This window comes from Thunnus albacares, chromosome 16 (genome assembly GCF_914725855.1).
Source record: "Thunnus albacares chromosome 16, fThuAlb1.1, whole genome shotgun sequence".
In the NCBI taxonomy this organism is placed as follows: Eukaryota; Metazoa; Chordata; class Actinopteri; order Scombriformes; family Scombridae; genus Thunnus; species Thunnus albacares.
This window is the reverse complement of record NC_058121.1, coordinates 18,120,424-18,133,076: the sequence shown is the minus strand read 5'-3', so window position 1 is coordinate 18,133,076 and position 12,653 is coordinate 18,120,424. Positions and strand designations below refer to the sequence as shown.

At 41.9% G+C, this 12,653-nt stretch overlaps 1 protein-coding gene across 4 annotated transcripts in view; it reads right to left on the bottom strand.

Annotated features, from left to right (window-relative positions):
* The window catches only part of LOC122999857 (MAM domain-containing glycosylphosphatidylinositol anchor protein 2-like), a 180,978-nt gene extending 170,646 nt beyond the window's left edge, over positions 1–10,332 (bottom strand). For all 4 annotated transcript variants that reach the window (XM_044377173.1, XM_044377174.1, XM_044377175.1 and 1 more), the window contains exon 1: positions 9,226–10,332. In XM_044377173.1, the coding sequence (XP_044233108.1) occupies positions 9,226–9,298 (73 nt within the window). In that variant the 5' untranslated portion in view covers positions 9,299–10,332. The remainder of the gene's footprint in view (positions 1–9,225) is intronic.
* Positions 10,333–12,653: the final 2,321 nt, after the last annotated feature.

Below are 12,653 nucleotides of genomic sequence, written 5' to 3'. Positions count from 1 at the left end.
AGTTAAGCCATACATTAAGTAACACATCACAACTTTAGCTGTAAACCAGGTAAATGGGCATAAGGCTTAAGCTGCATTTGATCAGCCTATTCAAAAGCATAACTGCACTTATATCTTCTCTTTGTGCAAAAATTATAAACCTGGCTAAAGGGATTTTGGTCTTCTCTTATCAGCATGCATGTATGACTGCATGACAACACACACTCTGAATTTGTTCTTGTTTATCCATCCACATACAGTATACAGTATTTACAAGCTGGCCAAACTCTAATGCGTGTAAGAGGCATGACAACACCATGGAAGCATGAATTTTTGGCGTTTATATTCCATGCTTTTTATTATAATTCTAATTTGTCAGCCAAACCTCAGAGACTGTATGTGTCAGAGCAACCACAAAGGGCAATAGTTTTTTTTTATTTTTTATCTCCCACATGTTCATACCACAAAATCTGCACTGATCAGACATGTGGTGGCGCTATAATAAAGTGTTTCATTCTGTGAGAGTCTGACACTTTTTTATAGGTATGCCAGCCAGGTCTCTCTCCTGGAATAATTGTTGTTTTTGTTTTTGTCAACCACATAAAGGAGGCATGAATTTAACCAGTGGTGGAATGTACATTAAACTAAGTACATTTACTCAAGTACTGTATGTAATTACAGTTTTAAGGCACTTGTACTCAATACAGTATGTAGTATAAAAAGCATTTCCATTATATACTACTTTAGGCCTCTACTTACCCAAATTTTAGAGGAAAATATTGTAATTTTTACTCTTCTCGGATGTAAATGGGGTGGAGCTATGCTGAGAATTATGTAATTTCACCACATTATGCACCAATAACAAGCTCAGTTTGTCTGCTCTGGGAAGAAGAGGTCTAATTAGGGCACATTCACGTAAGTATAGTGGATGAACCCAGGAGCATAGGAAGAAGTTGAAATCTTTCGGAAATGCTGTGGTGTTTTGTGTCCGACAGTCTATCTGTGCGTATGCAGGAGCATACACACGCGCGGTGACCTCTGGCCTCAGGGCATGAAGGATGTCAGGAAAAACATTGAACAGAACTAAAAAAGGCTAGCTATGGTTGGATTGCTAGGATCATATAGACCTTAGATGTGTTCTGCTGCAACATAGTTGTAGCTATAGATTAGAAAATGAAGGTTTATTGATTTTATTCTGTATTTATTTGGTTAATCAATATTATGCAATTTTAAAAAAAAAGTGTTTTCATGATATATCAACACTGACGACAGAAATGAGTGAGTATCCAATTGCAAGCACGTAGTCTTCTAATATTCTCCCTAGATAGGATGGGAATAAAATTATTAGCAACCTGAAGATTACCAAGTCTGCCTCACCATGCTCGGCACTCTTCGGGAAGTTTGCCTCATAATCAGCCCTCCATCACTATGGAAACAGTAGAAAACTAATCATCTTCCATGCGTTCTGTCTGAGAGTCGATGCAAAGAGCCAGATTCTAAATGATTTTTTTATTGGCTTTAGTTAGAACGGTTTGCCCCTCATTACACTTTGACTCGTTTTTGATAACCCTCAATTTCATTCATTCATTTATTGATTCATTCATCCATATTTGCATATATGTATATATGCTCATTTGTTCCTTATTCACCCCTATCCCTTGGTAGGTCAATAAATATCCTGATTTATTGCCAAGTCGTTGTATTTGTGTATTCCTTTAAAGCAGAGATGGAGATCCTTGAGAGGTCACAACTTTCTGATATTAGACTGTTTAGTTTGGTCTAATTTTCCCTTCCTGTGAAGGGTGGTGACCCATTTCCTACAAGAGCAAAATTTAAATCCTAAAAGTAGTGATATCCCTACATAATCGAAACACCTGTGTGGGTGGTGCTGTGGTGCTTTAAAACATACAAATGCATTCTCACCAAACAGCAGAACAATAATTAGTAGTTTGAATTTGCTCTACCTTGACTAACCACAATATTAAAATGCTGCTTATACCTTAATGCATCAATAGTGACAAATCAATATTATATAAAATTATGACTCTCAGCGTCCACACTGCACAATGAGTACTTTAACTTTTGGTGCTATAAGCACATTTTTCTGATAATACTTGCATACTTTTACACTACACAATATTTTAAATAGAGGACTTTTACTTGTAACAGAGTATTTTTACATCCACATGTTCTTCCACCACACCACATTTAACCATGATAACACATAACAACACACTGCAACACTGAATAAACCCACCAAGTGCAGGTACGTAAAGTTACACATGCTGTCACAAGAATGACTCCCTTTATTTGTGTTTGAGGGGGGCTACACTGGTTAAAGGAGACGCTGATGACACATGTTGACAATGGTTGAGGGACCCAACACTGAAGCATTGCATCTACCAAAAAAACCCTGCCTTAAGTCGTTAGTGTAGATACATAAAGAATGGCCAGTTACACAATTTATAAAACTTGCCGAAGACAAGCTGCTGCTAAAGGATCCAACACCTCAAACTTAATGCAGCATCTTTGAGGCCACCATCCATTAGGATCTTGTAGACTTCTAGCACTATACCATGGGATCTAATTAATTGCATTTCAGTGATTAATAACATAAGATATGCTCTCAATTTCTTTCTTACATTTTTACTAGAAATGCAGAAAAACCAATAATAGACAGGATTTTCTCAGGCCTCATGTAAAATCAGATTAATTATTAAAATAGATTATTAAAAATGAATTTTAAAAAAGGCATGGATGACAGTTGACGATAAAATCACTTCAGTTTATTACCTAAATTAGTAATATTTTCCCTTGGGGCATCAATAACGTTCATCTTAATCTTTTATGAACAATAATTAAAAATACAATATCTTAAATATTAGAAATCAACTGGAGTTATTACTGCAATGTCCAATCAAAGTTCATCTTGCATGGATTATTTATTTTCATTCTTATTATTCACTTTTAGCCTGAGATTATCTCTTGTACTGCTGCAGTTCAACCCACTGTTACAGCATCCTTGATGAAGTGTGTGTCTTACGCTCCCTCTTCAAAAGAAAACATGCTCATGTGATTTTATCCATCCATAATATAATGAAATAAATTAATGCATAATAATCATGAAACCATGATTATTCCTTGGACTATAATCGTACCATCAAAATCTATAATTGTTGCATTCCTATGCAGGTTTTAAGTCAGAAGAAAAGACATAAATCAGCACCTTTTGGATTTGGGATACAGTATATGCCCTTATTTGTTTGTTGTTGCTGTGTATTCCAGCCTTTCTCGAGCAGCTGATCTCACTCACATTCATTTTACATATTTTCTTTTTTTGCCTTTATTAGACTAGAGTGTACAGTACATATATACAGTATAGAGCAGTTGTGAAATGAGGACAGAGAGAGATATAGGGAGATGAAGTGCTACAAAGGTCCCCTGCTGGACTTGAACCAGAAACTTTGCAATTACCTGAGCAGAATCCTAAACCACCAGGCCAACAGGATGCCCCGTTGCTGACAAATCATCTTTTAATTTAAACAGTATGATGCCCAAACTTCAACAGTCCAACATGCCACCACATTCAGGAAAAAACAAATCACAGCCAATTATGCGGAAACAACAACATGATATTTCTGTTCCTGGTCTTGCTGTAATGCTATTAGCGGTGTAAACACAGACTTCATCCTCAGAGACAAAGCAACAGAATAAAAAATGTCTTACTTCCCAGGTCCTGTCTTTAGTTACGCTCAGTGTTGCAGACAAAAGTAGTAATTAAATATTAATCACTTGTATCCATCTACCTCAAACAGTGTAAAAGTGTGAAATATTTTCACACTTTAAGTTGTTTTTAGCATTCTTCATCTTTCTAATGAAAATGACCAGAAGGGTATAGGAAGGAAACACAACTCATTGTAACCTACATCCCTCATGAGTCATGGTACAATTGCACCAAGCACCTTAAAGCAAGATATTGCAAATTTAATTCATTGGAGTTGAACCATGTGTCTGTCAACATGAGGAAATTAACACTATTACAAGAAATGAAATCACTACAGATAAAAGCCTTGCTGCTGTACAAACAAGACCAAGGTTGACATTTTAGATTTAAATCTTGTTTTTAATGATCCAAGTGATAAACGAGCACTTCATTAGAATGCCAGAAGACAAAAGGAAAAAATATCAGATCTGGTTCAGTGCTGGCTTTCTCTGCGAGGTTAGAGGCCACACTCGACTTCATTAAAAGTACAGAATTACTTTTGATTCGAAATAAACCAGGGCGCTAGGCCAGTCTAGTCATGCACCCGAACAGGACTTAATGAATGAATGACTACAAGATCATTAGCAGCAGCTTTCTGTCCCCGGCACTGTACAGAGCAGGACAAGTAGCTCAGGGTTTGGGGATGTGGGCTTAACAGTTGAAGCAGCCAGCCAGGTTACAATAAGCTTCTTTGGTCCATGGTGGGGATTTGGCCTTGAATGATCCAGAGGTAAATTGTGTTCCTGAACTCACCCAAATCCTCAAAGTGGAAGGAGGAAAGTATTATAGCTGTCCATGATGCTGACGTGTGCAAAGTAGTCAAAGCTACATCATACGTTTTAGAATTTTGAATGCAAATCATTAAGAAAAACATAATGCTTGATGAACATTCATACAGAAAAAAAACATTCCTTCATTTATCGCACTTTGAATTATGCATAAGAAAAAAGGAACTTTCTGTGTGGACACTGCGGTAGTTGACATCACGTTTAAAATCTCCGCTACAACCCGAAAACCTATAGCTCCATTTTGCCCATATTCAGCTGCATCTTTCAAAACAGCTAAAGGGGACAGAAAGAGGGTGAAATTAGGAGCTGCATCCTTCCAGTTGAGAGTGTCAACACGCAACACCTCACATAAACATGGGCAACACGACCAATTTGGCTTCACACAGCTACACTGCGAGATCAAATTAAAGGGATACTTCACTGATTTTACACATAAAAGTCACTAACTGTGATGATGTCATCAGGGTTATCTCAGCTTTGATTTGTAGACTACAAATTTCCAACAGAAAGCCTGTGCTTCAAAGTGGGACAATGGAGTTTGAAAGACATGGGCGTTAACCAGGCAGTGGTGGTCAAATGAAATTATGCTATTGGTTGCATTGTTGGAAATGTAGGATCCAGTGTTTTTGCAGTTTGACCCATACTAAAGACTAAAAGTCAGGATATCTCGGCCTCCATTGCTTCTATTTTCACTGTTTTTAAAGATCTGTGTCTCACAGGTCTCCCAGCTGCTCAACAGGTGGAGTACCCCTTTAATTTGAACTTGGAGAGAATATGAAACCTGGTATGAAACCCGAGCTGTTCCACCATAATTGCATTGTATTGAGGTTTTCAAGTGATATTGTCAAAACTTATCCGATGAATGCTGAACACAGCAGGAGTGTAAGTTGTCTCCACAGTGTATACTCAGTGCCAGTCTCAGAGGACCAGGTCCAAAGAGAACTGACATTTTGTATGATTAAGTTGGTGCTATCTGAAGCCCCACCCAGGGGTACGTCGTAATCCCTGATGTGCACCGCGCACTGTTCCACTGAAACAAATTACTTCTCCTACGCCATACCCAACTGTATATCCTCATTTGCCTCTGATTGAAGCACATATACTGTAGACATCCATCCACTGTTCCCCGGGGAATTGAGGGAGAGACAAGCAGAGCGAGACAGGCAGAGAGATAGGGACTGAGAGTGGGAGGGAGGAGAAGCGATAGAGTTATCCATGGTCTCATTACGGTGGGAAATGTGAGGGTCCGATCCAAGGGAATGATGAAGGACTCTGTGGAGGAGGCCTCTAAGAACCAACAAAGACGGCTTTAGTTTCACTGGCAGAATGCATTTGCATAGCTTAGAAGCCAAAGCGTCTGAACCGGAGCTCATGAAAAGAAACCCCAGCAATTGCTTGGACTTCAATGCAAACGAGAGGGAGCGAGAGACAGAAAGAAAGAGAGACAGAGAGAGAGAGAGAGAGAAGTGGGATGGGAGAAAAGCAGTAGGAACTTTTTCCGTTTCTCTTCAGTGGCATAGCACAAAACGAGATCAGGAACATCTGCACATCCCATGGAGGTTGTTGCTGACTGACTTTGATGCAAAGAGAACATACTGAAGGCGGTACATCTCCAGATAAAGTAACAACCAGAAAAACATTTCCATGCTATCATAAGAGTCATGTTTCATTGTAGCCGTTTGATATTATTATTTAGTGCAGTTTAGCTGGCGGCAACATTACACATTAATGCCATTTGAGACTATTTAGCAGCAGGTTTGTAGGTAAGGATGAGAGGTAGATAGGGAGGAGAGGTAGCTCCTATGTTGCTATGATGAAGGGGCGGTTAGTGGCCACAGAGATGAGCAGAAGCTGAGATAATAGAGCAATCTCCTAAAGCTGGGTGGGACTTTGTGTGTGTGTGTGTGTGTGTGTGTGGTGAAAGGGATGAGAAAGAGAGAGACACACTCCGAAGACAGAAAGGGAAAAAAAGAGGAACAGGCAGGGGGAGAGAGAGAAAGACTAGAGCAGATGTTGTACTTTAGTGGCGTCTCTCTTTCCCTCTGTGGCCTGGAGTCATGGAGGGATGACTAGCCTTCATCAATCCTCTTTAATGACTCTGGCAGCACCACTTAACACACTAGTATGTGATTTCTTCATTACTACAACATGATTCCACCATTTAGTCTGTGGTGATGACTTATATACCGATGCTCAGGGGTAAAAATTATCACTGGAAAGACTCGTTTTCACAAACGGTCCCATTCATCTGATTTTGGGTCAATTTGGAAATCTGTGATGCCTTGAAAGAAGATGATGATGGAATCTAGTGGAAGAAAGCAGCTTGCAGTGGTGAAAGGAAATAATGGGTTACTATTAAAATGCATCTCACTGTCGAAGAAAAAAACCCAGCACGTTATGGATCCCTGGTTTCAAAGATATGGCCAGTGCAAAGCATTCAAGGCTTGCCCTTTATAAAAACCCATTGTGAAACGCTACCACTTCAAAGTTACTGGCACTGTCGTGTTATCCTCCCTCAGCCCTCATTTTATTCAGTCACACACACCGCCGCCTTTCACCTGTGGTGCACAATACTCAGTTTCACTGACCCCCCTCCCACCTTCATGTGTCAAAACCTTCAGCGAATACAATGAGGGGAAACACAACATGCATGCTAATGTTTTGCCACCATCAATAATAAATGTGGACTTCTGAACTTTGCCAATAAATCTTAATTCAGACCACCTCCCTGGATATGTGCTGCATGAGACATACACAGGACTTCACCACAGGCTGCTTTAGTTTCTTCCAAGCACTGTATCTCATAAGCCCTTTCCCCTGTTACAACACTGGAATATTCAGCAGCAGCAGCAGCAGCAGTAGCAGCAGCAAGGAAGCAGGACAGATGTAAATCCTTCCTATTCTTACTGTAAAATAGGTGAAACACAGAGGAAAAAAGGGGGGGTGACTATGCTCAGGGGGTTTACAGACTGCACAGCACACAAGCACAAACACAGACAGTCAAATGCTCAAACATTTCCATCTGTTCTATCTCCCTGTCTCTTCGTCCACGCATACTTCTATGGCAACACATCGAGCATTATGGGATATGATTCCTTCTAATGAGCTTGCGTCTTCATCTGCACGCACACGCTGTGGTATGGACAGCTTGCTCACACCAAGAATCCGCAGCTTTGATCTGACATTCATGTAATCGGTTTGGATGGTTAGCATCATGCCCGCCTCCACTGAATATACGTATCTTGGAGAGAGACTAGTTTAGCACACAGGGATATCGAATCAAGTAAAGGCGAAGATTTCTCAGGACATCAATGTTTGATGAGAGGCAATGCCCGCAGGCTTAAGGCGCAACTGTAGAAAACTCTAAACAACAACACCTACAGTATGTACAAATCTTACACTGCCTAATGAGTGCTTAGAGGTTTGAAGTTGAGGTAAAAATCCATACTACATGTCTTTAGATATAGATGGGTTTACTGTGAAATATCTGTGCAACAGGTGTTAGAGCAGGAAAATGGTAATGCGAACTGTGCACACACACACACACATATGAGCAGTCAGCTGCCCTGACATGTGCTGTGATTTATGAACTTACACACCTCTTCCCTCTTAGAGCAAAAGAATAGATAAAATCCTGGCACTTCATTGGTCAGGTGCAGCACCACGACTGTTCCTGTCATGCTCACAATAACCATTCATTGCATCTCTGCACACACACACACACACAGTGATCTTTTTTAGTGCTTGGCAACGGCCTTTCAAACAGCATCCCACACCTCTACTTGACCTCACATTCTCCTTGCACGGCCTTCGCTTCGGTCAGAGTCACCGTCGCTGCCGACAGGTCAGGCAGGGCTGCGCACTTCAAGGTTTCCTCCATGTCCCCAATGTTAGCGCACATGAATCATTACTTCCTCACAGAGCTGCTGCTGCTGTTGCTGCCGTTGCCGCTGCTGCGAGGATGACGACTCATATGAGACATCATCTGTGCCACTGGTTGCACAAGCAGACAGGGTAAGAGACAGAGATGTGAGCTCATTGTTAAGTATGTGCATGAGAGGGAGAGACAGAGATTCAGACAGACAGACATCAGAGAGAGGCAGGCAGATAGATCCAGCACACATGGAAATCATTCATGACGGTGCATTCTAAGTGCCACTGCTCAACAGATTACAGCCCTTATAATGACATTCAAAAAACACATTTGGCTTAATGTAAGACAAGTGCCACGTCGACCTTTAGTGGATCTCTGAATCATAATTAACAAATGATGGAGGTAACCAGTCTGAGAGGTTTCAAGGCTTCAAGACAAATCTACCAGGCTCTGGTGTAATAATCTATGAATGCATAATACTAAATTTAGCTTGCTCACCGACCAGAGTGACTGATGGATTGGATGAGAAAAGGGGATGTGCATGATTGGCTACACACGCGTTTTGCTGTATAACCCTCAGGGCTGCTGAGAACATTTGGAGCCTCTCACTCAATCATGACATTCAGACCTGGTTTGTCACCCTTACAGGAGTCGACGTTGCATGCTCTTTTTTTTTATTATTATCATTATTGCTAGACCTTGCGATTCTTTAAGTGGAATAAGTGGCCGATTTATGAGCGACCACTGTTTCACAAGGTCATGATCACATTTCGTTTCAGCAGGAGCAAATTGCACACACACACACATACACACACACTCACCGTACACTCCTTGGCAACGGATGCCCTCCACTATGAGCGCCAGCAGTCCCAAAACACAGATAATTAGATCCATCCTTTTCACGTTAATCTCTGCATATCCAGCTTTTCAATGGCAAGAAGTCCTTTCCGGGGCGGCGTAACAGAGGTGCATAGACACAGCAGTGCTCCCTATCCGCGCGTCGATTAATTCAGTGTCAGTATTAAACAGACTCAGGTGGTGATGGTTTTGATGTCCACTGCCATGTAGTGGGGAAAAATGCGGGAGCGCTCGCGGCACACAGGGACGCCGCGCGGAGGATGCGGGGAGTGGGCTGCAGAAAGCCCGGCCTTATAAGAAACAGCAACCTCCGACTCCAGGTAGGTGCGCTCCTGTGATACCGTGTGTCCCTAGACTTTAGCGAAGACCCCCGAGGCGCCGAACCGAGGTGGCACACAGGTGCTTTCGACTACAGGCAGAAGGAGGCTCGGTACACACGAACATAGCTCCTCAATTCCAGCTGTGGTCACGGCTCGCCCCGCGGATGCTGCTGCTGATGCTGCTGCGTTGACTGCATGCTGTCAAACGAAGCCATCACCTCTGCTTCACAAGAAGAAGAAGAAAAAAAAAACACACTCACACAGTCAAATTCATACTGTTTTCACCTTCTGGGCGATAAAGTCGTCAAGCTGCTGTTGCTCGACACTATACGGTGGAGGCTCGTGCGCTCACACAGTCACATCACGACTGCACCCGCGACGCCGCGCGCTCGATCTCTCCTCGGTGGCAATGGCAACAAGAGGGAGGGAGGGTCCAGTCCGGTGAGGAGCGAGCGGATGGTTTCTCTACAGCTCCTCGGCGATGCCTTGGTGTTGTCTCCGTGTTATTGAGACTACTTTCTAATGAATTCACGCGGCGACGATGGGAGCCGGATCTGCCCACCCGTGGAACAGTTTGAGCATCAGTCACGTTGTGCAATACGTGCTACGGAGACCGAGTGGTACCGCAACCGGTCTGTGGCTACGTCAAGAGGTGCGTGGCTTCCAGCGCTCATCTGTATGGGAGGCTTCGCTTAGCGCCAGGAAAGGCATGAGAGGCGCAGCTGCCTGGATGCTGAGAGAGAGAGAGAGGGAGAGAGAGAGAGAGAGAGAGAGGGAGGGGGGGGGGGGGATGGAACCACTGGAGGACCCTTGCAACCAACACCAAGCACCCAGTCCTGTCTGCTGCAGGCTTCACCATGCGTCCTTTATCAGACAGTGAAGATGATATGATGTCTGTCATGTAGCATTCATCTAATGAATCAGATGTCTGTGGCTGGAAACAGAGAGATGTCCATGTTAGTCTATAAGCACTGCAAACGCTGCTGCCGCCCAAGGCCTACACAACCTATTTATGGCAACTTTTTAGCTACACAGAACTTTTAAAGTTTTGAAGAGGCACAGCTAAGTGGTTCCTAAATGGGGTCCAAGTAGGCCCTCGGGGGTCCTGCGGGCAGTTCCTGGGGGTTCCAGTAAAAAATGGAAAAGATTTCATTTCATTACATTCAATTTTGCTGTATCATGCAGCTAGAAATATTCCACTTATGAAGGACTGTTCTGACCACAGGTTACAGTCCTGACTAAATGGTCCTGAAGACTATTACATTCACATTTTAAACGTGTCCACTTTATTGTTTTTCCAGGTGAAGTTTTTGGTAATATCAATAGCTGAACACATCTTCACATCAAAGAGATGATGAGCCCATTGTGTCTTAATGTTTAATATTTTTCATGTAGAAATAGGGATGAATGTCAGGGGCTTAACAGTTTGATCAAACATACAGTGCAAAACACCAAATACACAACGGTTCCAATTTTGTTTCCCTGTAATTTATCTCCTATGTCATTAAATCAGTTAATTTAAGTGAATAAATGTAACCCTTGTTTCACTTGTGACAGTAAAGAAACACCATGTGAAGAACAGTATTTGTCCTCAGAGGGCCTCCTCTTTATGGGCAGCTGGGGAAGTGACTACTGGGGGCACCAGTGTGTGGTTTGGCGCCCTCTAATGTTACTGCATGAAATGAATCAATAACTATGCAGTCATTGGGGGTCATTCCCAGTTTGTGAGTTGGTCATAACTTTGACTGCACACACTTTGACTGCTCACAGTTTAAAATCGAAATACAGATGACATCATGATTATTTCATTGCATCATTTAATTTCCAGTGTTATTCAGCTGAGCTGTCAATATCTGATCCTTAGATGAGGACTACACAGAGGAACGGAGGAGTAAAATGAATTGAGTGGAGTTAATATTTGATACAGGCTATTCTAAATTTAATCTTAGAATCTAAATGATTAATCTTGTCTGTACATTTTATACTATCATTAGCGCGATGGCCTTGTACGCCGGAGTGGTGGAGCAGTGAAAACGGCAACTGTGATTTTTAAAACGCCTCGGATTTTATTTTCTGCCAATAACCGGCTTTGTTTTATCTCAAGGTGTGTGGAATATAGAGCTCTATAATTTTATCATCACTTTAATTCAAGATGTCTAACCATCTCTTGGCTCTGGCTCATCTCTCCCTCTTCTCTGTCTGTCTGTGAGAGGATGTGTGTGTCTGTCTTTTGCAAGTGTAAGAAAAGTGGTCCTTTCATGGCCAGATGAATAAATAAAAATCTCCATTCAGAGAGTCATTTAATATTGAGTGTCCACTTCTGCGTGAATTTTTTTGAAACAACTTGCTGGTTAGAGCGAGTAGTATGATTTCTTGTCAATTGTCGCTTTTTGTGAAAGTTCCTTATATGATTGGACATTAACCAACTTCAATAGATACACTGACAGGTAAAAAAATAATCAGTACTTAGGTAAATAGTAGGTTGTCAGGACTGTTTTCACCGGGGTTGGAAAGGCAGCAGTTTGGGCAGTAATAGAAGTCAGCTAAAAGTCCTGATAAGTCTAAAAACTTGTGTGTTTTGTCATATGGTGATGTGTGTGCATCGTTGCTTATCCCCCATCTGCTTGCTGCTAATCATTTTGTTTATTACTGTACCTTTGCATCACCCATCCAATATGGACCAGAGCGGGAGACCACTGGGGAAGCTTAGACTTTAACTTCCCATCTGTCTATTGTGGATAAGTCTGCTCTCAGCTTTTCCCTCTCTCTGTCTTCTCCTTCCCTGGTGGAATATAATGCAACCGTTCATATCCAAGACGTCTAATGCTACTACAGCGCACTGACATTGGAGGGAATGCAATTACTGAGCCCATTGTGTCTCCATGTAGCATCATGGGGACACATCAGAGGGTTTATAAATATAAATATGTCATCGCTACCATTGTAGTTGGAGCCGTATGACATTTCACTAAATTTATTCAGTCATACTGAGGTGTTGGATACAATATGAAACAAGACAATTTGGCATTTGGGGAAGCCTCTCTGGGCTTTGCATTCATCTTCAAACACAA